Genomic DNA, 26,531 nt, shown 5'->3' with positions numbered 1-26,531 from the left:
GATGACACCTGACGAAGATCCAGACACCGGTGTCGGCAGCGGAGGATGGAAAATACCGCAGGAGGATGAGGCATCTTGACTTAACATAAAGGATTGGATGGATGCCAGCATCAGGCGATCATAGACAACTGCAGCCAACATATTAGTGACAAAAAGCGAAAGCAGAAAGGCCGAGAAAAACAGCACAGAAACTACGGCCGGCAGCGGCAAAGCCAGACACAAGCTGTCCAAATTCATGGGCTGCAACCTCCTGAGGACGCATTTGTAGGCCGATTACGTCACAGCGACGCAGGCTGTCCAAATTCAAAGACTCCTCTGAACGCAGCCGACAAACGCGTCCGCCTTTTCCCCGAATTTGAAGGATGGGTCGGGTGTGTCCTTCGTGGCCCACCATATCCACCATATCGACGTTTTCGGAGACGTCTGTTACCCACCAGCCCGATAGCTAGCCGAGAGCTCGAGGGTCACTGGAGCCGCCGAGAACGGCACAACTTCCGGTCCTTCGCTACTCGAGTTAAACGTAGCATATATAGCTTCTAGCATTTCTCAACAGCTCTGCCTCCTTTTCGACTGCCCGGGACATTTAAACAATGGATAATCCGTATACAAACAAATTCATGCTTTTCTCCTCAACAGAGAGCGTTCCCCGATTGAACAACAGCGCCGTAAAATAAGAAGAATGGCGCCTAATTACAGAGTTAATAATACAGACTTTGTAATATGTAACGTGAAGATTCAGCAGCCAGATGAAGTGTTTACTGACAACTGACAGTGATAGCGGACATCATCATCACTATTCCAACAATCCTCTCCACACAGACAAGCATAAACACACTCGACTATCACTAAATCAAATTGAACACACGTTTGTAATGACGCTAATTCAGTTTACAATAGGGTTCATTCGCTCGGTCAGCAGGTGGCAGTATCCTCGTACACTGGGGAGTAAACTGCCATTAAATGAACAGAAGAAGAAGAAAACATCTGCACATGCGCAGTAAGGATCAAGGAGTCCTGATCCGTCACTATCTTTTTATTTTTCATTTTTGTCTACATTATATTAAATGTTTCATTATTGGAAACATTTTGAGAGATAGTCTAAGGAGCTTGCAAAGAAAAGCGTCTGGACTTCTTTAAGTTGCTTGAAGACGTTTCACCTTCATCCGAGAAGCTTCTTCAGCTCTAAGGTCAAATGGTGGAGAGTCCCAGATTTAAACCTAGTGGGAGTTTCCCCCCACAGTCAGCAAAGAGGCACAGAAAAGAAGATCAGACACCAGCGAGGGAGGATAAGAAGGACAGACACAACAACATTGTCATCCCCTATGTAGCCGGTGTATCAGAGAAACTCAGGAGGGTTTTCCCCAAGCATGACATCCCGGTACATTTCAGACCCAGCAACACACTCAGACACAAACTGGTTCACCCGAAAGACAAAACGCCAAAACACAGACTTAACAATGTGGTGTTTGCTGTACAGCAGCGAGGAATGCCCAGACCTCTACATCGGAGAGACCAAACAGCCACTTCACAAGCGCATGGCACAACACAGAAGAGCCACCTCCACAGGACAAGACTCAGCATCCATCTGCATCTAAAGGTCAAAGGTCACTCTTTCGAGGATGCCAGTGTTCACATGTTGGACAGAGAGGACAGATAGTTTGAAAGAGGAGTGAATGAAGCATCTATGTCCACTGTGAGCGACCATCTTTGAACAGAGGCGGTGGTTTACGACACCAACTCTCTGCCATCTATAATCCAGTTTTGAGATCCCTCCCCAGACGCCTTAACGCCCACTCACATCCTGGGTCATCTGACCTCAGGAAATCACATGATAGGGTGGGGCCAGGTTTCACAATGAGCTCACCTGAAACTCTGGCTGATTGTGACCCACACCCGTTTTTACACCTTGGCTCAGGCGATTAGAGGATCATCAGGGGGTCCTTTTGTCCCTCTGTGGGGGGAAACTCCCACTAGGTTTATATCTGGGACTCTCCACCATTTGACCTTAGAGCTGAAGAAGCTTCTCGGATGAAGGTGAAACGTCTTCAAGCAACTTAAAGAAGTCCAGACGCTTTTCTTTGCAAGCTCCTTTGACTACGATGACCTGGATGACTGAGAACCTTCACAGACATTTTGAGAGATACTTGTTATTCTTAACATCTTAACAGATACTCTGACCCGTAACTATCGTAAAACGCTTCGACCGGAAGTAGACACCTTTGGCGCATGCGGGGTACCGATCGAGTTTCCGGTACGGATCAGGTAGCGACAGGGCCGATGCAGCCCATGAATATGGACACAGCTACAGGCGCCATCATACCGGAACCGGAAGATGAGGGGTTGAAGGATGGATCCTGTGGGAGCAGACAGCTGCCAGCTAGCAAAAAAAGATAAAAAACTATTGCACAACCAAAAGGTTTCTGGAGGGGGAAACCTATAAAGTCCGTCTCTCTCCATGTATTCGCGTGCAAGCACGTCGCTCCCATAAATCACAGAGAGGGCAGTGGCACACACTAATGACCTCATAACCCCTTGACTTATGTTACATTAAAGAGACACCACACCATTGTGACTGTTACAAGTTCCACAGGGTTCAGTGCTACAACAACATTTATTTTTACATTTAACTAGGTTCTGTTAAGCAATATTATTATATAACGCTATATATACACTTTCATTGCTTTGTCTATTAGCACTGTGCTTATGTGTAAAACCAGGCATCAGCAATTAAAACACATTTAGTGCACTACAAATCCTTTGATGAATACGAGGCTTTAATAGTTTAGGTACATAAAAATCCAGCATTTTGATAAACAAACATTTTCACATTGGTACTGACCAGAAATATTCTGGAATGACTCTGATATTATCAAGTTACTGCATATTACATGATGCATGTAAAGAATAAAATGTGATATTCAGATGCACATTGAACAGATCAGTACACTGAATCTTTCTAGAAAAAAGGATTCAGGTTGCTTTGAAACGAGCAACACTGCCACAAAATTCATGAAGTTTTATCTCATGTAAACAAACATGTCATTGACATATAGGTAAGTTCAAAAAACGAGGAGTTGGTCGCATTTTACATGCACACTCATATATAACCTGATAAACAGTATTTCCTAGTTACAAATAAATACATTCAATATAGGCACACCCAGTAACTCAAAGCAGGTTGTTACGGCACATTCAGCACAGCCTGGCGTTCGGCCGTCATTTACTCGCGACACAGGTGCATCCGACCGCCAGATCGAACGGACAGCTGCAATACCCATGCGGTGACTTCTCGTACACCTGAATCTGTACGAAGATTGGTTTGGCCACCATGTTCTCCACACTGCAAGGCCTGCATTTGGCCTCCATGATCGTCTCTGGTTCTCGGCCTACTTTAGAGTTCTTTCTGAAACACAGGAAAACAAAGTCCACGGATAAACGGAGGTGTTAAGGTGTGACAGTGTCAGACATTAAGATCTGCTCACGCTGGACTCAAAAGCCTGTGAATTTTAGCTCTAACATGTGCTCGTCCCAGCACTGTGTCCAACCTTTCCTCTGCTAAAATGTTGAAATCCAGTTTTTATGGCTGGGTGGCATAAAGTCTGCAGCAGGTTTGGACTGACAGGGCATTACCCAGTAATCCTCCACGACTTCCTGCTCATTTGTGACGGTAATGAAATCATAATTCACAAAATGAACTTTGTGTTTTATTCAGTAAGACCTGAAACCAGCGACTGAAACCATGAAGTCATGAGGACAGTTTAGAGTGGCCCCCACTGAAAGCTACGTGCATCCTTACACTCCTGAAGCACCAGTCGTATATCTACAGCTGTATTTGTGTGATCAATAAAGCCTAAATCTGTCTTCTTTCCTGGCTTTAAGTAAGTAAACTCACACTAGGTTCCAGGGCGCGGCTGAAGAATTTTGGAGGTCGGACACATGAGTGAAGTACTGCCTGTGATAGTGCTGAGCATGGTTGCAGTTTTGAGGACAAACCGGGCTGCTGAACGCTGTCCCCATCAGTCCCAGGAAGAGCTGGAAAGACAAACACACATTTTGACACAAGGACACGATCAGAGGCTTTGACTGATCTGTCTCCAACGTCCCTCCAAAAGAAGCTCAATGAAAACGCTTTACACACACATCACACAGGTTTGTGTAGTAATGAGCTGTCCAAAGCTGTTTGCAGGCTGTCACTGTGAGGTGAGCTCAGAGCGTGCAAAGCATCTGCACACCTGTTCTCCAGGTGACGGCTCGTACTCACCAGAATGGCGCTGGAGTTCATGCTGAAGCTGCTGAGCTGGAATGCGTCTCCTCCTGTTCACCTGTGTAAACTCTCTGCTGGCACAGAGCTGCTGGTGTCTCCCTGTCTGAGCACACCTGTTTTATCCCGTCACTCGCTGATGAAAGCTCATTTGCATTGTGTGGGAGGTGGCGGAGTGTCAGCGGGATGTCATCATCGCGCTCTGGTAGTCATCGAGTGTGTACGTGGTTGAAGTTTGTTTTGTGTCGGGGCTAAATTTAGTCTGAACCTGCAGGCTTTCAGTCAGCTTTAAGCTTCATTGTTCCCGAGGGAAACTTTCAAGTTTCAAAGCAAAGAGAGAAAATCAAAGGTGAAAACATAACACGATATTTCAAAAGGTAAAAAGACTGTAACAGAATTAAACACATTTAATTGTTTCATGTAATTGAGCTCTTTTAGATATGTTATAATATCCTGTAGTTGGCGTTTGACTTCCTGACCTGCTGATCAGTTTGAAGTTATCCTGGATTATTGAGCACTTTCAGACTTCTTCTCTGGTTTTCAGGCTCTTATTTTGTTAAGTCAGCCTTTGGGATGATCCTCAGAATAAATACTGACATTTATCACGGCTTAAGGGAATTCCCAGGCTCGGGACACCGTGACAGGGATTTCCTCGTCTTCTGCTGCATCACCAAAGCGCAGCTTCCCTGGAATTTGACCCGGCCTGACACCCACACACCGATAGAAGTCCTGATGCAAGTGTGGGTTGGAACAAGAAGGAACAAGCCTGCTGCCTACTATCACTACTTTCACAACACCTGAAAGTAGTGTTGTGAAAGTAGTTAACTCACCTAATGAAATTCCAAACAGGCAAAGCTATAAATAGAAATCTTGGAGGGCAAGCAGATACAGGCTTTGGAGTCAAGCAGCTTTGGATTCAGGAAACGTGTGTTCATGAACAAAGCTGCACACGCTCAGTTTCATCACTATCCCACACACCTTACAGTGAGAGCAACAGTTTTCTGTGAATGAACTTTATAGTTAACTTTATAGTTAATCTAGCTGAGTGTAAAATGCAGTAAATACTAAATATTGAATGTTGTTGTGTAGCCAGCAGGACCGACAGCGCACAATGTGCTTGTGTAGTTTATGTCTACGAACAGTGAACACCTGTGTGCACACCTGTGGGGATCAGCTTGTATTCAAAAGGTTTCCTCATGTAATGGTCTGCTAGAGGATGTAGAGAGCCATAGCCCCGCCCCCAGGCATGGTCCAGGCTCCAGACATCCAGAGGCCCCAGAATACGAGGACACAAGGAGGACCACCAGGGGGCATCCGTGCCACCCTCCTGGGAAGAGCTGAGGAGAGCCCCAGATGAGGGGTCACCCAGCAGCAGGAGCAGAAGCCAGAGGGGGCTGCAGTGGCGTGCCCGCCGGCTCCGCCGGCAGCCAGCTGTGCCAGAGTGAACCGAGCCGCAGGCACAGAGGCCGGAGGCCCGAGGGCCCTCCGCGCCACAGAAGAGGCCTGACCGAGCAACAGGCACCAGGCCCCGCCAAGTAGCCACCGGGAGTGAGCTGGTACATACCTGAGCGCCCAGCCCCGGACACCAAGAACCACCAACGCACCGACCCCTGAGGACATCAGTCACCGGCAGGGAGTGTGGTGAGGGGAGATAGGCCTCCACACTTGGAGGGCCTGGGAGTTCCCAGAGAGGTGGAGTCTAAGACCCCACCTGACATATAGACACAGACACAGACATGCATTCCCACCCTCATGCACACATATACAAACACTCAGCACTCACCCAACGTGAGGATAGACATAAATGGACATGTACACACAATCACACTCCCCAAACATACTCTATACCCCGGGTCCAGGTATCCTCGCCCCCAGAGGGGGAAACGGCACCCAGACCCAAGAGATGTTACCCTTTCCCCCGGGGTGGAGGCAAGCAGACCGCCCCAGGCTCCGCAGCAGCAGGGAGGCCCCGCATCCCAGATCCCAATCGGACGGCCAACACCTCCTCCCAGCCCCCCCCGCCCTGATGGCCAGCAGAGAACGGGGGTGTGTGAGGACCCCAAACCTCCCTCCTCCCGCTCATGTGTAGTGTTGCTGCGTGTTGTTCTAAGGTGCATTTAAAACACGGGAGGGCATGGTGCTGCTGCCAGAGAGCAGCAGGTGTTAGCACGGCCCCTCCCGAGAACCCTCAATGTCTACAGGTGGGCACCGGCATCAGAGGTGGGGTTGAATACACAGACCGTCCTCTGGACGCCGTTAACGTGCCCACCCTCAAGGCCCTATATGTATGTGTCATGAGAGTGTGAGTAATGTGTCTAAGTTGTGGAAAAACTGGGATTGTCATAAAAATAGTTGCAATGATCCGACTTGTGTTTGTAATCAGACCTTTGTGCTCATCCTCCTGTGAGCTCTGAGTGATTGCGGTTTCACGCTAGTTTCGTATTTGGACATATTTATTGTAAGATGTCATAGCTGAGACGTTTCTTAGTATGAAGCACAGTATTGATGAATTTCATCACCGATTGCTTCATCAGTGCAGACGAGTGGAGGTGAGTGTGCTTTGACTAACATGCACACAGCCTGCAAACAGCCAGTGTGACCTGTGCTCCTCTAGGAAGTCAGTAAAGTTTATTCAAGAACTAAAGTGGCAAAGTGCTTTTGGGTCTGCAGCACAGTCTCCTTTAGTCACCTGGATCGAGCAAGTCCTGACGAGCAGACCTCAGAGACCTCGCAGTTAGGAGTGGATGTGGACCTCATCAATACTCCCCACGATCTGTAACAGTGATCGACAAAATCTGACAGTAACCCTGAACTTTATGGGGAGCCGGTGTAAAGAGGACACGGTCAGGGTCACGTGGGACCTTTAGGAGGACCTGCCGAAGCCTTCTGCAGCCTCACAGCAGCATCCTGGACCATCTGGAAGTGATCCAGGGATGATTTCCTCCGGCAAAGGAAACAACAAATGACCAGATCAAAGCTTGTATGGTTCCAGTTTACATGGAGACGGATAAACACACGTTTGTACGAGACGATGCTTACCAAATCTGAACAACAGTAACAGCCACACTCCTCACAGCACACCCTTCTTTTAGCTTCATTGATTCAGCTGATGCTGAATTAGTCCCTCTGTTTGTACATCAGTCCTTTCTTTGGGTTTCCCCACAGCACACCTGGAATCACTCCAACAGCAACTCTCCCTGACATTTCAGCTTCTCATATAAAACAAATGTTGTGGATTTGAATTTGCTCCAAGTGCTGGTGTTTTCTGAACACTTCAGGTGTTGAAGAACATGTTGACGTGTTGATAATTCCCCTCGTTGGAAGAATAAAGGAAACATCTTTCTGTGTATTCCCTTCCTTTGTTCCTCAAATGTCGCGCTGCTCTCTGTGTTCAGGAATGCTGGGGAAGACCTCGAATGTCGTATTTGCATAATGAAAGGTAAACAGGTGGGTGGATGGAGGAAGCAGGAGAGGACTGGACAATGGGAGAGCGGACAAAAGGCGATCCCACACGCAGCATGGAAAGCATATTCCACAGCGCTGTTCTGTGCTGTTGTCCAGATATGAGGCCTGTGTACAGGCAGGGAATCCCTCCCAACACTCCCACGCACTTGGAAAGTAAACCACAGGACTTTATGACTCCAATAGGAACATGAATGTTGTTGGCTGTTTGTTTCTCAGGATCTTTGACTGCAGGCCATCACCGACTCAAAGCAGAAGAGTGTATAAATATACACCTACAGGAGTGATTCAGTTTAGGGAACGAAAAGTCAGCCCAGACTTTCACACTGTGTACAATCTGTTTATCGGCTGCTCTGTGTTCTGCTATTTTCTATATGCAGTATATAAACATATATAAACCACATAGTAGTTGTTTGTTTGAAGCACCGTGTACAGTGTTGATGCCGCGGTTTATCAGCTCACAGCTTCAATGAGCACAATGGTTTATATGAGTGCAAAAAGAAAGTTATGAAAGCACGTGTGTGCAATCTGACAGCAGCTTGAAGCCACAGCTTCTGTATTTGGTTTCAGGTGATTTAACACTACAAGCTGCTGAACGAGTTGGCGTGCTGCTCCAGGTGCAATAACATCCTGACATCGGCGAATCGTGATGAGGCGCTGACGAAAGAGGCTCATTTCTTATGATCCAACGTGATTTTGAAATCGTGAGTGGAGGCAGATCAGATCTACTGCAACCGTGCAACCCGTCTCAGCTTGTTTACAGCCAATGATTCAGCCGCCGCAGTTTCAGTGAAATGGTTTATGTGAGCGGATTCTTTAAATCAAAGCATCCACATTCAATGACAGAGTAACACCAAGTCCTTTGGAAGTTGTCCCATTGTGTGCCTTTCTCCTCTTCACATATATTCCTCCCGTTTGTTATTCATTGCTGCTCTCACCGTGCACATTCACGCACGTGTGGTGACATCAGCCACAGCTGTTGTTGCCGTAGGATCTGATATGCTGCTCACTGACCACACGTCTGTAGCATTTATGGAGCTGTTAATCAACAGTGTACTTCTTCCCTGCATGTGTCACAGTTGATGGTTCATATCTAAAGAAGAAAAACATGAATAACGGGCAGCGGCCCTGAAAACAGGAACAACCAGCTTCACAGTGAATGTGCACACGTCTGTGTCAGCGACAGGCAGCGGCCCATCACACATGGACACCAGAGGTCAGCCATGGAGAAACCCCACAGAGAGTAACGTCAACCCTGTACTGACTCTACAAAACACAACTTTAACATTCAATTCAATTCAATTTTATTTATATAGCGCCAAATCACAGCAAAAGTCGCCTCAAGGCGCTTCATAGATACAGAGAAAAACCCAACAATCATATGACCCCCTATGAGCAAGCACTTTGGCGACAGTGGGAAGGAAAAACTCCCTTTTAACAGGAAGAAACCTCCGGCAGAACCAGGCTCAGGGAGGGGCGGGGCCATCTGCTGTGATTGGTTGGGGTGAGAACATTCTGCCCGGTGTTTCCTTCAAACCGGAGCCACAGCACTGTCTGCCCAAAGACACAAAACACAGTCGGGCTGAAAGCTGAGAGCGTCTGCAGCTGACAGGCTGATGAGCCACTTTCTGCAGTAGATGTGCTGCCTGTGCAGCTCCACGCTGCGGCGTGAGGTGCGCGTCATGACTTACAAAAACGAGTGTTTAACTGGATCTCAGTCAGGAAGATTACTCACACCTGCAGGCTTTGTGAGAGCTCCCAGAGCACGGTCCGGGTCTTTCTCTGTATGTATTATTGTAGGTCCTGCTTACAATATAAAGCACCTTGAGGCGACTGTTGCTGTGATTTTGCGCTATATAAATAAAACTGAATTGAATAAAGGTAAACTCTGGGTCACATGGTATCACAGACAGGTGCGTCCACAGCAAAGAGCTCCTGGTTACTTCAGATCATCGGCCTGAAGGTGCTTCAGGTGTTTGAAATGAGTGCGAGTGCAGATCTAACGTCAGGGCCAACAGGGCAGAAAATAACAAATCTACCCCTTCTTCACAGGATGGGTCTTTAGCATCAGTTACCATGGTGATTTACCAGGAAAGACATGATCTTCACCTCCCAGAATGACCCTGGATGGAGTGCGTCTGATGTTTGGGATCAGTGTGGAGAATGACGAGACGTTTTCAGGTTGTAACAACTTTAATTTCCTGCCATGAACTTGATCACAAAAAGCCTTTCACATCACGAGGAGACAGAAAGAGCAGAAGGTTACAGAGACGATGGATGGCGTCCGTCCTCGCCTTCGTGAAGGGAAACCAAACATAACAAAGAGCGAGAATAAAAACTTGGATCAACTTTTCCCCCACAGTGATAAAAGCGATCAAACCTAACAATGTTCAGACAGAGCTATAATACAGAAACACTACAATACTAAAGGCCCCCCTCCCTCCCCAATATCAGCCCCCCACGTGACTGCTGAAGCCGAGGGCGCACGACGCACTAATGCCGACTACTGTACACCCGCCCCTCCCCTGGGTCCGGTAACGGTGCTGTGTGAAGCCCCGCCGCGTCTTCAGTTCACCTGTGCGCTGGACATTTAACCGGCTCGAGTCCACATTCAGGTTTCAGCCTCACATTCTTTATATTCCTGTAAGAGCCAGAAAAGAATTTAAATTTTACCTGTCAGACACCTCAAACACCTGGGCTCTGTGGGGGCGGGGCTTCTGCCTCATTTCCCACACTTGTTTTATTAACATGTCAGATATCATCAATACCGAGGTCGGTTTGGGCATTTAGGTCAAACATATATTTTACTATCATTATTATTATTGTTGGTATTATTGGCCAACAACGCACACATAAATGCGACAAAGGTCCAAACAGCCAATTTGCTCGTCAGCGATCGCAGTTACACTGCTTAAACAAAAGGGGGCGCTGATATCAGAGGGCAGGCTGGGATGTTCTCTCCTGGCTAATCATCATGAAGGCTGTGTGTGTGTGTGTGTGTGTGTGTGTGTGTGTGTGTGTGTGTGACGGAGATATGGACTTTATTATTTTTTAATGAACACTTTTCACAATAAAGGCCTCTGACTGTTCAGTAGAAGAAGACTTTTATTGTGAAACAACAGGAAGTGAGTTATCTGAGTTTACAGTTGTGGGCGTGATTACAGTTTAAATACAGGTAAATTAGCCCGGATTCAAACTCACATGAAGCCTGGTCCTTACTCATGTAACTGTACGCAAATACAGTGAAATCACCAGATATTTACAAGTATTTACTCTGTTACTGCGTTTCCTGTGGAAAACAGCTTATTTACTGTATATATTTACTCTGTAATGACACGAGAACTACTCGGGTAATCACTGTAAACTCAAAAGAAAACAGGGTAACTATACTGAAGCTGGGCTGTAATAACAGGTGTGCAGATCTTTGTGTGTGTGTAGCTGGTGGTGCTAACGTCAGCCACCGATGCTGCTGTGTGGATTTTATCATACATTCTCTGAGTGGGAGTGGCGGTGCTGGTGGAGGATCCCCACCCCCCGTGGACGCCAGCGACCCTTTGTTTGTCGGCCATGAAGCAGACGTTGGGCAGATTTACAGTTTTAATGATCCCGAACAGCCGTGCACGCTTCACGTGTCCCTCCGTGCAGCGCCGCAGGAAACCGTGTGAGGAATGTTGTCTGTGACAGAATGAGGCTTGTTTGGGTCGCCCGTCTCAGCGCGTTGAATCAACTTAGTTTTTAGTCTTTTTTCCTTCATTTTTGTTTAGCAGGTTTTTGGTTTTTATAAGAAATCTTAGAAAAATGTGACGGCTTGGAGAGGAGACTGAACGCAGCCATGAGCTCAACCAGCACATCTGCAGGAGGAAACCTCAGAGATGACGTGTGTGTGAGGGGAACAGAGAGGTGAAAATGTGACTGGCCACGTCGGACCTAAAGTGAAGTGCTAAAGCGACCTCAGGAAAAATGTGGGCAAAGCTGCGAGGACGATGGTCCAAGTCTCAGATCAGGACCTGAGTGTTCAGCCACGCTTCGCCTCCTCATGCACGACGGCGTCACACAGAGGGCTAAACGACGCCACGGCACGAAGGCGCTAATCTAAGAACGTCACTGTAAACACGACTCAAAGACCGTGAACGGGCTCGGCTATAAACATATAAAGACCTCTGACAATTTCACTTGCATTCGATGCTAGCTGCCGATACAAGTCGAGCACAAACCAGGCAGTCGAAGACGTTCCCACGAAGCCAGCGTCGGAAATAAAGGTAGTACGTGTGACATCCTGTTTTTCTAAACTGCTTTAAAAAGTTAACTGGAGCATCAGCAGGATGTGAAGAAACTCCACATCCAAAGCCCCGGCGTAGCGTGCGCATGTATGCAGCGGTGAGCCGCGCTCATTCACAGCGTGAAGACACGTGCTGGTGAAATGCTGCCCCAGGTGGTGAAAGGGGGAATCACAACCAGTGCCGTTAAGTAGGAGTTTATTAACCCGCTGCACCTCCAGTATTAAAAAAGGCTTTATTTACAAGACAGGAAGTGAAGTTGGCAGGCTGCGTTCGGTGCGTCGGGTCACTCGTGTTACAGCTGCGCTCCTCTGGATGACCTCTTTGTTCGAGGCGTGGCTCGTGGGCGGAGCTTTAGCTGCGTTTCCCTGTTTAAACCTGTTTGAGTAGAAGAAGACTCTCAAAGCCTGTGACGAAGGCTCCGCGTCGTAGCTGCGTGGCGGTGGCAGCCTTTTAAGACAATAAAGTTTTTATTGGTTTATTTATTTTATTAGAAATAAAGTTTGAGGTCATTTGTTTCTTTGCACATTCCTCTGAGGTCAGAGGTCAACCGACTCGAGCCAACGGACACATTTTCACCTCTGTGTGTGCTCCCTGGGATTTTCTGTGTGTGAGGAAAAGTAGGAAGAGGAGGAGGCGCCTGTCTGGAGCTGCTGTGATTGGAGGACAGGCGGTGATGTCGGGCTTTCCTCTCTCTGCCGGCTCCATGGACTCCGCACGGTCTCTTCTCCATCTGCTCTAGGTTGCCTGCAATGAGAGGAGACACACCTGGATTATTGGCAGGACCCAGCACGCCACAGGAGTCTTCACATCTGCGGGGTGGAATGGCGCTCTCTCTTCCTGTTTCACACACGGCCTAACTTTCCCTCAACAAGGAATACGTTCTGAAATACGGGATGCCAGGTTTTACGTGTCAGGACTGTTTTGGCAGCTTTTGGACGGAAGCTCTGCCGAGTGGCGGGCTGACCTCTGCGCTCTGTCGCTGCATCTTGTGCACGGAGCAGGACGCCGGCTCTTCTTCCCCCGACCCCTCACGCTCCGACTCGCGCTCCCGTTTCCCTGTGATGCCGCCCCGGGGATGCAGGAGGAGTCCTGAAGGAAAAGGAGGAGGTAAAGGTCTGAGCCGAAGCTGACGTGAAACACTTCACATGCTTCCCGCCCGCGGCGTACCTGGGTGCTGAGGCACAGCGAACTCGTGGAAGAGTCGGCTGCTGGTGTTCTGGCTGGTGTCTGGCACTGAGTGGTATCCTGCATCTCACACAAACACACTATAAATACGACATCGTGCAACTGTGAATCTGACCTCAGTCCAGACAGGAAGCTGCGGCGTCTGATGGCGACGCTGCCCGTGTCATGTACCATGCTGCTGCAGGCGCTGATGCTGCTGTCCAACGCCGCTGGGGCCGGTCTGTTCTTCGCTGTCAAAGTTGAGAAGGATGCTTCCGCTGCCATTTCCTGTTGGAACGGGGCTCCCCGACACTCCGGGCGCTGAAGACCACAGAAGAAGACGTGACTCACCAACAGAGCTGCCAGAGCGGCTGGAAGCTCGGACTGTGTCAGAGGCCTTACTGTGTGAACTGTTGGTCCCTGGGTGCTGCTCTCCAGGAGAATAGGCCATCATTCCTCCATTCCCGTTCCCGTGGGTGGACGGCACTGATGCCAGCAGACCTGAAACACACACTTATTACTCATAACTGTAATAAATCTGAACACTGCTGCTACACGTCACAGACATCAAACCACTGCAGGTTATCACATAAAACCTGTTTGGAGGAGAAAAACACTCCTGCAGAATAAAAACTAGGTTCAGCTTTGAATTCGTTTTTTCATCTCTCTTGAACTCCTGAAGCTACGACGACTCAAACCTCTGGAAAGAATCACATGAGTGTGTGAACTGAAAGTTTGCGCAGCATGAAGATAGAATATTTAATGAGGCCAAGTTCTAAAGTTACTGATAGCACCATAGATAAAATCAGCCGATCGGTCTTCCTGGAGCGACCTGGGCGTGCTGTGGTGTGGTTTAACCCTTTAAGACCATAGAACCAAGTCCGCCAGAGCTTATATTATATGTTTACATGCTGTGGAGCCATTTTTGGGAGCATTTCAAGTTGATATACATCAATACAACCATTACAGCCTAAATTTTAATAATATGTCTGCATTAAGTGCATAGTGATTACATAAATTACAAAAAAGTGCAATAAACTACAAAAAAATTGAAAATCATTTTTGTTTTTTTAACATATATTTCTAGTTAGAGAAATTTAAGAGGCTTATCCCTCAAAACTGTAAATACAAAAAAGTTGCACAAAATAGTTTCCCACCACAGGAAATTTATTTTGAGTGTCTTCATAGTTTTATTTTTGAAATACACCAATTTTTATACACTGCAGGAAAAACGAAAATACATATTATACTGCAAATTTGCAAAAAAGCAGCATATGCATCAAAATAAACTATTTCCAGCAGTGCAATATGAGTCCTAAGCATCCCAGAAACACACAGAAAGTCATAAAGTCAAACATAACTTTTAAAAACACCAGTATAGGCTCATGAGGCCCTGATGGTAAAAAACTACATTTCCGTGAAAATGACGTCACTTCCGGTTTCGGGCAGGTCATGGCGGACATGCAAAAGTTCGCGCTGACGTCTATTCCAACGTAGGAAGTGTTACAAACAGCTGATCGGATCGGCAAAGCTTGTTTCTGGAATATTATGTTTTTGTTGCTGCAAGTGCTTTTTATGCAGTTTTTGCAAAGCTATATGTGGAAGGAAACTGTGACCGAGGACAAGCTGATGGCATAAGATGTAAGTACAACTCCTCCGGTTTCATATGCAAAAAAAATTATTGCACTAGCTCACGTGGTTGCAGAGCTACGGGGATTTAAAAATAGTTACGCAAAACGGAGCGTGCTGCTCTGACCGGCTTTAAAGGGTTAAGGCTAAAGTTTTATGTTCTCTGATCTCATACCCAGTCCTCTGTATCGGCTCAGCTGCTGGTAGATCTGCTTCATCCTCTCGATGTTGAGCCGGCTCGCCTCTGCGTGGTGCACCATGGGCTTCGGGTAATGGACTCCAATGATGCACTTGGCCGCCGCCTGCACAGACTCTGGAGCGTTCCACGGGTCGTAGATGAACTTAGCAGGAAAACCTCGGAGGACAGGTAAGTATCGTCTGGAAGCAGATGGAGACATTAGACATGCTGGCTTCTGTCAGCACGAGGAGGGGTACAAAGTGCTTTGGGGTGGTGGTGATGCAGGGAGGTAAAGGGTTAAGAGGAAAAAATGTCATGTCTGAATGTTTTGGAGCTACCGTCTCAGATATGAGCTGAAATGTGTGCTTCCAAACTTTAGCTGCTGCTGTGTGAAGAGCTGGCTGAGGTTTAGGCCTGCAGCCGGAGCACGCTGGTCTGCAGCCCTTCGTGCTTACACGTTTTAAGGAAGTCAGCTGCTGCAGAACGAAGCTACAAACAAGCACAACACTGCACAGAAAGGCTACAGGACATGAGTCAGAAGCACTGCGGGCAGTAACCGTCGCAGGGCGCTCAGAGAGACGTTAATGCTGCCAAACGTGGTGGAAAACCAGGGGCTGTGGTCCCAACAACATTTACTGTGAGCTGGTGTGACGGCAGCCACGCCGCGCACACGCAGAGCGACGCTGCGAGAGCCAATCAGACTGCAGCAAGAGGTCAACATCTCACAACGTGCAGAAGATTCCTTGGACTGTCGTGGAAAGAGAGCCACCTACCTACTGCGCTTGGTCCGACCTTACCGAGTCCGAGGAGGGGACACAGGCGGGGCGGAGGAGAGGGGCGAGTGGAACTGTGGGAAGCGGCACAGTGGGGGCAGGCAGCGGTGCGGCCGTGTGGACGCACGCGTGCTCGACGGACGGAGAGCGCCGTGTCGTTAGAGACATCACTGCTGATTGGTGCCGCTAGGAAGACGTCTACTGCAACACGCCGTTAGAAAGCACAAAGTTTTGAGCCCACCCACCCAACCCCTCCCACCCCACCTGGACCAGAGCCGGCGTACGGTGGAAAAGATCTGCCATCGAGCTTCCTGTCCGTCGCTCAAAGCTCTTCTTCGGTTTCCTTCCTCACAGCTGAAAAGAAGAGGAAGCTGAAGTTCTCCTGAGAGCTCGCCGTTGATGACAGAAGTCCTCCACCGTACCTCCCAGCTCTGGCCCCACCCTCCCCCAACCTTACCCCACCTCCATCCCCTTCAAACAGCAGTGGACTGAGAAAAGAGCTCAAATCTGCCCCCCCTGCCCCTCAGACTGTGGTGGTTGTCTTTTAAGTGGTCAGTGGGCCCAAAGCCCCTGCTGACTGTCCTCTCCCATCGCCACAGCGCCACACTCTGGGCCGGCACACTAGGGAGCCCCCTCATTTCACCAAAAGGGACCACAACCCAAGCCAGGAAGATCCGCGACCTGCCGGCAGCACGCGAGCTGATGGAGGGCGGCGGGTGGCGTGGGCAATAAGGGCTTCCTCTTCCTGTCATGTTTTAATCTTTGGTTTATAATCTTTGATGATGTAATCTTCAATCTGCTGTCCACATCTAGTGTCACGGCTTTGGATTTGCACCTCACACCTACACTGGCACTGACATCTTTAAACATAAAGGGGTGGGGCTGACTCTCCCTGCTGCATGTGGTTGGATGTTGGATGGATGTGGGTGGATGATGGTCGGGGAAAAGCCTAAGCCTAGCCATGCGAGGGCTGCTTATCCTCTGCAGTCAGATCTGCACATGTGCACTAGTGATCCACGCCATGTGTTGAGTGAGCCAGCCGCCGCTCCGGCTCCGCCTGAGCCGGCAGGGCTGCATTCACAAAAGCAGAGCGCCACTGAACATTTCACAAAGGGCCTGACGAGGGGCTTTGCCCAGCGCCTGGACAGTGGACCGGCTCGCGTGGCACGGCGCAGGTAACGAGTACCGGCGCCAATCGTGCTTCACTGCGATGGCAGAGCTACAGCTGGTCCAACGCCTCTCCTCACTACCCTCCGTGGAATGCTTCATAACGCTCTACCTAACGAATGCAGGCGAGGCGTTTGCATTTCCCTACCAAGCGGTCAGAATCCCTTTTGACGAAATGAGACGCCACCGAGTCATAAACCTGCTCAGAGGGTGCCGCTGGGGCGCGAGTGCCTCAGGGCTGCACAGGTACATGAAACAAACCGCCATCAACAACGTCCATCCACGGCAGCCCCGGCTGGAAGCGCAGGCTGCACCTGGGTGGAGGGGCGAGAGAACGGCCAATCACCTTAAAAGCAATCAGCTACAATCTACGAAGGGGAGAGGGACCGCTGAACTTCCCCCCCAACCCCCAAAAATCACAAACAGAGTGGAAGGAGGGGGGACGGGGGAGAGAGCAGCAGTGATGAACACGTGGCTGCAGGTACACGTCTACTGATGCATACATGTTCACACGCACACACACACACTGTGAGGTCGTTAGCATCCTGGATCCAGACTAAGTGCTGAGGTGTGAACAGACAAACAGCTGATGACACACAGACAAAGACGAGGAGGGAAGGATGCTGGTTTGACTTACCCAAAGATCTGGACGTCCCCTTTATCCCCCCATCTCTCTCCCCCCTTCAGCTGACCTGTCCCTGAGCTGACTGTGTGTGAGACACTGACGTCATCAGTAACTGGCAGGTGTTACTTTTAAAACAGGTAAATGTGTCTGTGCTTCCCTGTGACTCACTGCTCTCCTCTGATGACCCTCAACGCTCTAATATCTGTGCAGTCCTGAGAGACAGAGGGAGGAAGGGCGCCATCCAGGTGCGGGCTCAGCTGTGGCACCAAGGGGCGATAGAAGGAAAGGTACCCACCTGATGAAGTCCCCGTTGGGGTCGGTGCGCCGGCCGAAGCCCACGGGGCAGTAGCAGTGGAAGAACTGCTGGAAGAATGAACTGCAGGACAGCCACATCCAGCTGCCCGCATTCACGCTCCAGTCTGCATCCAGCAGCAGCTCCTCAAACACCTGCAGCAGGTAACCACAGCCCATTAAAACAGGAAGAGTGAGTAACATCGCTTCGTTTTAACTCGGTTGTTTTTATTCCTTAAGCATGAACGGAAGCTACTGGCTAACGTGCCAAAAGAATAAGGCCGACACGAAGAAGGAAAAACACCTACGACATTAAACTCTGACGCACAAAAATAAAGGCAGTAATGGCGTCTGCTGTTCCCGTCTGAGTCATCGACATGTTTCAGTATCTGCACGTCACCGCACCATGACTGCTTTCCATGTGCTCACCTTCATTCCTTCCTCCCAGCTGATCCACAGGTCTCCTCTGGTGAGGAAGCAGGCCACGGCATGTCGGGCCAAGTGATGAATCCATCCCTCCTGCCTCAGCTGAGTCATGATGGCGTCGATCCAGGGAAAGCCTGTCTTCGCCTCAGCCCACTTGGCGAGCGCCTCAGGATTTTTGTCCCAGGGAATGCGGACGCAGATGGGGTTTCCCTCCATCTTGTCGAAGCGTGGGTTGTTGGTGGCGGCGGTGTAGAAGAACTCGCGCCACAGTAGCTGTCCGTAGAGCGAGAGTGGAGGAGAGCTGTTCTTCTTCACCTGCATCAGTAGAAACATCACAAAAGTATCGGGTTAAAAGCGTTCGGGGGGTTAACTCTTTCAACCATCGTTTTTATAAAAGCGTTTCACTTCAACGACGTTCTGTTGATCACAGCAGTCGGTCACCGTTCGACCGTCTCAGTGAGTTCAGCAGCACCGACCTGAGCCCAGCGGTGATGTCACCGCCCTTTCGGTGGGGCCTTCATGCCAATATTTCATCTCTGATGGTTCAGATCTGACCAATCAGATCACTGCATGTGGCAAGTGCACTCATAGCTCACACCTGCACTGATATGCAATGATCTGGAAATGATTTTATTCCTCTTTGGGAATCGTCTTGTTGGGCCAAAAATCCCATTTCATGTCAAACTGCGTTATATTTGGCGTGTTTCATAGATTCACAGATAACGTGTTTGTGTGACAGCCTGCCTTCTTTAGTTTTAGCTTCTGATTCAAATGTGTTTGTAGTGTTAGGTTGTGTCTGCACACATCAGGCACAACCTAACACTACAACACCGGTTCAGAATGATTCAGAGGTCAGAGTTTAACATTATAAAGACCTCTGGACAACTGCTGCTCAAGAGCACGTCAAAGATTACAGGAACGTTTGAAGAAATGAGGGGTGGCTCAAGACTTTTGCACAGCATTGTCTCGTCTTCCTACTCGAGCCTGCAGCGCCGTAAATATGGAGTTCATTCGTACAGAAACAGAGTAGCAGACGGGCTCTGCTTCATACACGTCCATAAATGAGATCATCGCTGCGGTGCAGTCGCACCGATGCAGTCACACCGATGCAGTCGCACCGATGCTTCGGGGCAGCACAAATATGCAACAGCAACATGTGTGTCTGACGCCTACCTTGCGGTACAGGTCGGTGAGCTTGAAGTAGAAGAGGCGGCAGGAGAGGCAGCCGAAGCGCAGGTACGGGCTGAGGCCTGTTGGGCTGGCCAGCAGCGAGTTGGCGTTCATCCTCGGACGCTCGAAATTCGCCACCCACGCCTGGAGAGAGAGAGGGAGAGAGAAAGGAGGGGAAGTAAGACGGCCACGTTAAAGTATTCACCAAATCAAAGACGGCTGGTTTGGAAAGCAGCAGGCAGTGTTTCACATGTCTGTGAACCTGAACAAAAGACATTTTCGGACAGACAAGAACATGACAAGAAAAGAAAGCGAACAGTGTTTGTTAGAGCAGGGCGATATGGCCAAAAATATTCATCACGATATATATTTGAAAATTTGCGATAACACGCAAGAGACAAAATACAACTCCACAACTTTACTAGCACAAAAAACCCCTTCCATTTATTTTCACTTAAACAAACGTCAAATACGTATTTTTTGGACCATAAGCTGCACGGGAATACAAGGCACATTAAGCGAAACAAAGCAGTTAGATAAATCAAACTTTATTCAACTCATTGTTCTTGCTTCTTCCACTTCTGTACCATTGATTTATTAATGCTGTATTCTCTGGCAGCTGCTCTATTCCCGTGTTGTTGCAGTATATGAATGACTAACCTCGTATTGTGGATGGATTATCTCAGTTGTTCCCCTGACTGAAGTTTGGTCCGTTTACAGCATCCTGCTATGCGACTGCATTTGTCTCTAACCATCAGGAACCCTCATGTTAACTTTTATCAAGTCGAAAAGTGTTAGCGTTCATCCTGCAGCTTCACTGTGTTTGTTATGCTAGCATAGCTGTGTTGTTAGCGATCACGTAGCACATCATTATAAACCAGCTAGCCCAACTTCAGTAACCCTACAAACGTCACTGCTGTTTAGTTTTCTGTCTTCATTTATGTTGGAAGTGACAGCAGAGCTGTACGTTTGAATTTGTTCAGAAATCTCTCAGTCAGAACATGCTATATCATGTTTAGGTAACTAGCGAAACTAGCGAGCTAACTTCTGCTAACTTCCTGCTAGCTTCTAACTCCGTTAAGTGTAATAAATCCTGTTTTCATGGATGCCTGGATGTTAAACTTAACTGTTACACCTGGTAAAGCAGCAACGCTGATCATTTTATTAAAGATGAAAGAATTTAGACAGTTTTTAACTCTCAGTGATGCTGCAGTGTTCATTTGACTTTAGGACCTGAAGCAGTTTAGGACCCAGATTGCTCCCAGATTTACGGGCACCTTAGTCCGACAAATACGGCAATAACGACGGCCGCTTGCATGTTCTATAAAAAAAGTGCTTTGTTGTGTATCTGACGCACAAACACCAAACATGTTCCACATCATTGAAGTGGCAGCATTTTTACAAACCAATTCTGGTTCATCCGTTTCACTCAACGATCCGCTTTCTCCCTTCTCATTCTCTGTCGCCGCCATGCTTTTTCGGCCATGTGCGTATGAAAACAAAGGCCCTGCGCATTTTACCCACATTCTATCGCCATATTTCATTTTCTTATCGTTGCCTAACATTGTACCGGTATTACCGTGGACAGTATAATATGGCCCAGCCCTACTAATGTGTTTACTGAAACAGATGAGTGCGCCTTTCTTCTGTTGTGATGCTGAAGATCTTTAATCTGCCCCATCAAAGATAACAGCCAATGAAAACAGGAGCTGCGTCACTGAGAAGTCCTCAGCGCTTCTGCTGAACGTCATCCCATCAGAGCTTTCTATGACCACAGCCCACCCTCAGCTGCAGTACCCACCTTTCTCTCCAGGTGGCGCTCTATCCTGGTAAGAGCCTCGGTCTCTCCTCCTGGCCACACGGCTGACGGCAGCCCCTCCGTGTCAAAGCCTGAAAGAGACGGTTCACCTTCATCTTTGTCCTTAGCAAGTCAACCTTCCATAAACACACACAGCCAATCAGAACTCTGCACCCAACCCACCTGTCTCCCATCCCAGACCTGCTGGATTACCTGAACCTGCTCGCTGTGCCTTTAAGTCACACCTGCACAGGTGAAATTTACACCCAAGGTACTCAGAGACACAAAGAAAGAAGCTTCGACTAGTTCAGGAACAAAAGAGCGATGCTCGGTCATTCCACGACCCCGTGGGTAAACGATCCCGTGGGTAAACAACCCCGTGAGTAAACGACCCCGTGGGTAAACGGCCCTGTCACGATCCCATGGGTAAATGACCCCGTCACGACCCCGTGGGTAAACGACCCCGTGGGTAAACGACCCCGTGGGTAAACGACTCCGTCACCCCCCGTCACGATCCCGTGGGTAAACTACCCCGTCACAATCCCGTGGGTAAACGACACTGTCACGACCCCGTGGGTAAACGACCCCGTGGGTAAACGACTCCGCCACGCCCCCTTCACGATCCTGTGGGTAAACTACCCCGTCACAATCCCGTGGGTAAACGACACCGTGGGTAAACGACCCTGTCACGACCCCGTGGGTAAACGATCCTGTGGGTAAACGACCCTGTCACGACCCCGTGGGTAAACGACCCCGTGGGTAAACGATCCTGTGGGTAAACGACCCTATCACGACCCCGTGGGTAAACGATCCTGTGGGTAAACGACCCCGTGGGTAAACGACCCTGTCACGACCCCGTGGGTAAACGATCCTGTGGGTAAACGACCCTATCACGACCCCGTGTGTAAACGACCCCGTGCATAAACGACCCCGTCACGACCCCGTGGGTAAACGATCCTGTGGGTAAACGACCCTATCACGACCCCGTGCGTAAACGACCCCGTGCATAAACGACCCCGTCACGACCCCGTGGGTAAACGATCCTGTGGGTAAACGACCCTATCACGACCCCGTGTGTAAACGACCCCGTGCATAAACGACCCCGTCACGACCCCGTGGGTAAACGACCCGTGGGTAAACGACCCCGTCATTTCACTTCTGTAACCTCTTGAGAACAAGCTCAGAGTAAAAGTCTGATTGGTTTGAAAATAAAGACTGAAGGTGATTTATTTTCATGTTTTGATTCTGGACTTTTTTGACGTTATTGATCAGATCTGCTCAGATGCGGCCCGTCAGTGAACCTGCTGTAGGATGAAGCAGAAACCGAACCCACCGTGTCCCCACCTGCCAAACCCGAGGACGACTCGGACTGAGAGAGCGGCGTGGGCCTGACGCTACGACTCGTGACAGATTCAACTCTGAGTGAGGAGAAGCCATCAACGAGCACCAGAAGTTACTTAATTGAGATCAGATTAGAGTTATATTGGGCAGGTGTGCATCACTCTACACGTGACCTGATGAGGTCAGTGAGCGGCAGCTGTGAGTGGCAGATGGAGGCGGAGCTTTGTGGAGCAGCAGGTTTCTTTGAATGGGGAGCAGACTGAGGATCAGCACGTTCATTCAGGAGCACAGAGCTCCTTAAATGTCTCAGGGTCAGGTGCTCCACAGCAGGTGCTCCACAGCAGGTGCTCTACAGCAGGTGCTTGCATGAATGGACAGAGACAGATGGCTTCACCCGACTCAGAGCTTTAAATTAGAGAGCAGGTGACAGGTTTGGGGTTTAATTATGGGATGAGTTCTTCTGGCATCAATCAGCTGGCTGCAGTTTCTCCTTAAAGCTGAATGAGTCCAGAATCAGATCCACCAGGCTGGAAGCTCTTTTCCTGCATTTAAAACAGCTCCAGCAGAGGGCGCTGCAACAAGCGTTTCATGTCTATTTGTGGAGCTGCAGAGGCCTTTGCTCAGGCTCGGTGCCCGGGTCACAGACAGGAACAAATGAGATATGACAATGAAGTCGAGGGACTCAGCAGAGAGGACAACTAAGCCAAAGCCCTGTTTGGGGTGGGCTGGTCCCTGTGGTCTGAGAAACAAATCAGTGTTTCAAAGTGAAAAAAGTTTCAGCCAAATATCTTTTATATTATTTCACTCCAGACACACACATCAGCTTTGGATGACACTCAAGAGCTTCAAGCGTCACAGCTTCACTCAGGAGCCACGTTTAAGGCCTCCTGGCCCTAACTTTGATTTTAAAACTCTCTCGGACAAAACCTGCAGGTGTGAAAGCAGCAGCTGACTGACGGACGCTGTGCAGGAACGCCATCAAGCTGCACTGAAGCTCTGATGCACACAGCTGCCACAGGGGGCGCTGCAGGCCCTGCTCAGCTACACTCAGTGTGAGAGAGTGTGCGTGTGTCTGTGAGAGTGTGTCTGTGAGAGTGTGTCTGTGAGAGTGTGTCTGTGTGTGTGTGTCTCTGTCTTTGAGAGTGTGTCTGTGTGTGTGTGATTTGATCATTGGTCGATCTTTATGGGCTCAAATTGTAGTCATAAATATTTTGTAAATCAGGTTTGTATGTGTAAAAGAATTTGTGTGTGTGTAAAGAAGATTTTTGTGTGAACAAAAAATACGTGTGAAACTCTATTTTTCTTCCTTTCATCTGATTGGTCAATGTCATGTCAATCACAAACTTAACAGTCCAATCAGAGAACAGATGGGTTTGGCTGTTGGAGGGGTGCTTTTTTTTTAACTGCAGGTCCTTGAAGGGTGATACAGTTTGAAGCTGGAGGATCTCTGTATAAATATCTGATAGCAGCTAGGTCCCCTAACTTTCAGCAGCTGTTGAAAGGATAAAGTTGTGCTATATCAGTGGTTAGAGATACCATGATTACTTTAGGATTAGTTTAACACAAAGTCAGGGCTGACCCGGGACCATGGCTGTGAGTCACAGTGCGCAGCATGAAGGACCTTTCACATGGGACGCAGCATGTGCTGCTAATGCTAACTGCTAACTAAAAGCCAAGGATCCAGAATTTGCTGTGCTGGCTGCTGAGCTCTGTGTGCAGCAGCTGTCCCTGTACTAGATGCACCTGCTCCTTGTCGTTTCTATCTCAGACTTTATGTCCTCTACAAGAGTTTCAGTTTTTTTATCTTCAAATGTTCAATAAAAAAAACATGTATGCTAATTCATAACAAAGAAAGCTTTGTAACTATCCCCACTAGTGAAGACTGTCATTTCCACAGCACTGCCTGCCCCCCCCCCCCCCCCCCCCCCCCCCCCCTGCAGCACTGTTGAATCTGGAGGTCCCTGTATTAAGCACGTAAACCTGTGACACAAAAATCACCAAACTCGGACCGCCACAGACTGTTTTCCTTCGGAAAACACTGGGCTGGCGTGTAAAAGGGCATTTACTCCCTTCAAGGACCTGAAGCTCCATAAAGCACCCCTCCAATAGCCAAACCCATCTGTCCTCCGATTGGATTGTTAAATTTGTGATTGACATGACATTGACTAATCAGATGAAAGGAAGAAAAATAGAATTTCAGACGTATTTTTTGGCCACACACAGATCTTTTTTACACACGCACAAATTCTTTTTTACACATACAAATCCTGATTTACAAGTACAAAATATTTATGACCACAATTTGAGGCCATAGATCTTCGTCTGTTTGTTGTTGGGTTTTGGTTTTAGGGCGTGGATGAATAAGTACACGGAGATTCTGATTGGTGTTTCAACTACGAGAAACGCTGTCGGCCATATTTGTGATTGTTTTCTCGTGAGTGTGTTTGATTTCTCACCAAGCTCCTCCAGCGAGGGGACGCCGTACTTGTCCCCGTGGTCCTCAGAGACGGGCGTGACGCAGCGCCCCATCAGCGTGTCCGTCAGCATCTCCACGGGCATCTCCGGAGGATCCAGCCGGCTGATTAGAGTCTGGAAACGCTTGTAGGTGAGCGGAGGCTGCCCGCCGTTCAGCTCGATGATCCTGGGGAGAAGCAAAGAGGAACCTCATGACACATGACCGTGATCATGTGACCTCAGGCTCCATGACGGTTTGAAACGACCCTCCCTGAATGTCCCTACAGCGTCGCTGTGTACTCAAGGGTCCGCGCCGTCGTTAAATAAAGCTCACTCACTTGTCAAGGTCATACAGGGTGTGCGATATTTTGACGATGACCTCCACGCCCGCCTCCATGGCCAGCTTCTTGATGGCGGCGTCTCTCTCCTTCCCAAAAGGCTCCGAGTCGTATTCAAAGGTCAGCCGGGAGATCTTCCACTCCTGAGAAACAGAGAGAGAGAATTCCCAACAGGCTGCGGGAGCAGCAGAGCAGAGCGCCCTGGTCACATGTCTGCCCTAACCCCGAGGTAGGATTTCCTGCGTCTCACCTTAAAGAGCCGCGGGAACACGTTGGCTGGTTGGCCCCTGATGACGAAAAGGCGAGAGTTGAGCTTGCGAAGGCTGGCGTCCAGATCCTCCAAACACTGGAGAAGAAACCTGAGGAGAGACAGGAGGACAGAAACGGGACGCATGACAAAGCGAAAATCATTGACCCTCGTCTAGGACGGGAACCCGGGGATTCCCAACACCTGCGCCCCTGCCCCGCTGGGCCGCGAAGCTGGAAGTGCCCTCCAGTTATCCACTACAAAAACACTTTAGTAATAATTACAGCTCACAGGAAGATGTTGGATCCTACAGGTGAAACTCGCACTTTTAAAACCCGACCCAGATAAAAATCATTTCGCTGTAATGAGACAGGCTGTGATCCACAAATCCTCTCAGCTGCCCCCTCTAGGGGGCGCCACAGCGAAACCCTGAGAAGTTTCTTGGTTTTTGGAAAAGAAAGCGTGCATTCATGTGTGTAGTGTCTGAAGCTGATGAGCTCTGAGGGCGTGCTGGGGTTCTGATCAGGTTTGACTGCAGGCCCAACAGACCAGACAGTCTGATCGTTACAGCTCCGTCCCCCCGTCTGACCCCATCGTTAAGCCGCCAAAGCTCTGCCTGCTCCCAATCTGTGAGCGGCGGCACGTGAGCGCCTGCACACACTCAGCCAGGAGGTTTTATAATCACCGTCTGCTCTTTTTATAGCTCAGTTCAGTCTGCAGCCACTCGGGCCTCCGAGCAACATGATGCCTGATTTCAGGAGAATAAACCGGCCCGACGTTGACGTTACAACGGCTCGACCAAGGCTGCAAAACCAGCGCAGTCATCAGATTCAGTCAGTCAAACGCAAAAGTCCCCCGGACCTGATGTCCAAGAACGACTGTGAGCGAGCTAAAGACGACGGAGCTCACACAGCACAGCGCTGTGGT

At 49.0% G+C, this 26,531-nt stretch overlaps 2 protein-coding genes and 1 long non-coding RNA gene across 5 annotated transcripts in view; all 3 read right to left on the bottom strand.

Moving 5' to 3' along the window:
* Window positions 1-1,462: 1,462 nt before the first annotated feature.
* LOC146493961 (interleukin-17A-like) lies at window positions 1,463-5,735 on the bottom strand. Its single transcript, XM_085145535.1, has 3 exons — window positions 4,262-5,735; window positions 3,893-4,032; window positions 1,463-3,403 (listed from the first exon to the last, which is right to left on the bottom strand). The coding sequence occupies exons 1-3, from the start codon at window positions 4,280-4,282 to the stop codon at window positions 3,217-3,219; spliced, it is 348 nt and encodes a 115-aa protein (XP_085001661.1). The 5' UTR covers window positions 4,283-5,735; the 3' UTR covers window positions 1,463-3,216.
* A 4,162-nt stretch (window positions 5,736-9,897) lies between these two features.
* LOC146493959 (cryptochrome-1-like) overlaps window positions 9,898-26,531 on the bottom strand; it is a 29,468-nt gene continuing 12,834 nt past the window's right edge. The window contains exons 3-15 of one of the 2 annotated variants that reach the window (XM_085145532.1): window positions 25,608-25,716; window positions 25,358-25,500; window positions 25,022-25,206; window positions 21,228-21,316; window positions 19,430-19,570; window positions 18,260-18,571; window positions 17,835-17,986; window positions 14,972-15,174; window positions 13,570-13,668; window positions 13,360-13,488; window positions 13,171-13,268; window positions 12,968-13,092; window positions 9,898-12,747 (exon numbers count right to left, since the gene is read on the bottom strand). In XM_085145532.1, the coding sequence (XP_085001658.1) occupies window positions 12,576-12,747; window positions 12,968-13,092; window positions 13,171-13,268; window positions 13,360-13,488; window positions 13,570-13,668; window positions 14,972-15,174; window positions 17,835-17,986; window positions 18,260-18,571; window positions 19,430-19,570; window positions 21,228-21,316; window positions 25,022-25,206; window positions 25,358-25,500; window positions 25,608-25,716 (1,957 nt within the window). In that variant the 3' untranslated portion in view covers window positions 9,898-12,575. The remainder of the gene's footprint in view (window positions 12,748-12,967; window positions 13,093-13,170; window positions 13,269-13,359; window positions 13,489-13,569; window positions 13,669-14,971; window positions 15,175-17,834; window positions 17,987-18,259; window positions 18,572-19,429; window positions 19,571-21,227; window positions 21,317-25,021; window positions 25,207-25,357; window positions 25,501-25,607; window positions 25,717-26,531) is intronic. The other variant, XM_085145533.1, reaches the window with a different exon arrangement.
* Window positions 26,089-26,531, bottom strand: part of LOC146493960 (uncharacterized) — a 10,594-nt gene continuing 10,151 nt past the window's right edge. For both annotated transcript variants that reach the window (XR_014871473.1, XR_014871474.1), the window contains exon 3: window positions 26,089-26,531. This exon is cut by the window's right edge and continues 273 nt beyond it. This is a non-coding gene — a long non-coding RNA (uncharacterized LOC146493960).

This window comes from Neolamprologus multifasciatus, chromosome 20 (genome assembly GCF_963576455.1).
Source record: "Neolamprologus multifasciatus chromosome 20, fNeoMul1.2, whole genome shotgun sequence".
In the NCBI taxonomy this organism is placed as follows: Eukaryota; Metazoa; Chordata; class Actinopteri; order Cichliformes; family Cichlidae; genus Neolamprologus; species Neolamprologus multifasciatus.
Note: the sequence above shows the minus strand (reverse complement) of the source record. Positions and strands in the feature narration are given on the sequence as shown.

What these genes read in the sequence shown, in the direction of transcription:
- LOC146493961 (XM_085145535.1), bottom strand. Translation starts at nt 4,282, where the DNA reads ATGAACTCCAGCGCCATTCTG. An exon ending in TGAACTCCAGCGCCATTCTG is followed by an intron (nt 4,033 to 4,261) that starts GTGAGTACGAGC and finishes TTGTCTTTCCAG; the next exon opens with CTCTTCCTGGGACTGATGGG. An exon ending in GCCGCGCCCTGGAACCTAGT is followed by an intron (nt 3,404 to 3,892) that starts GTGAGTTTACTT and finishes CCTGTGTTTCAG; the next exon opens with AAAGAACTCTAAAGTAGGCC.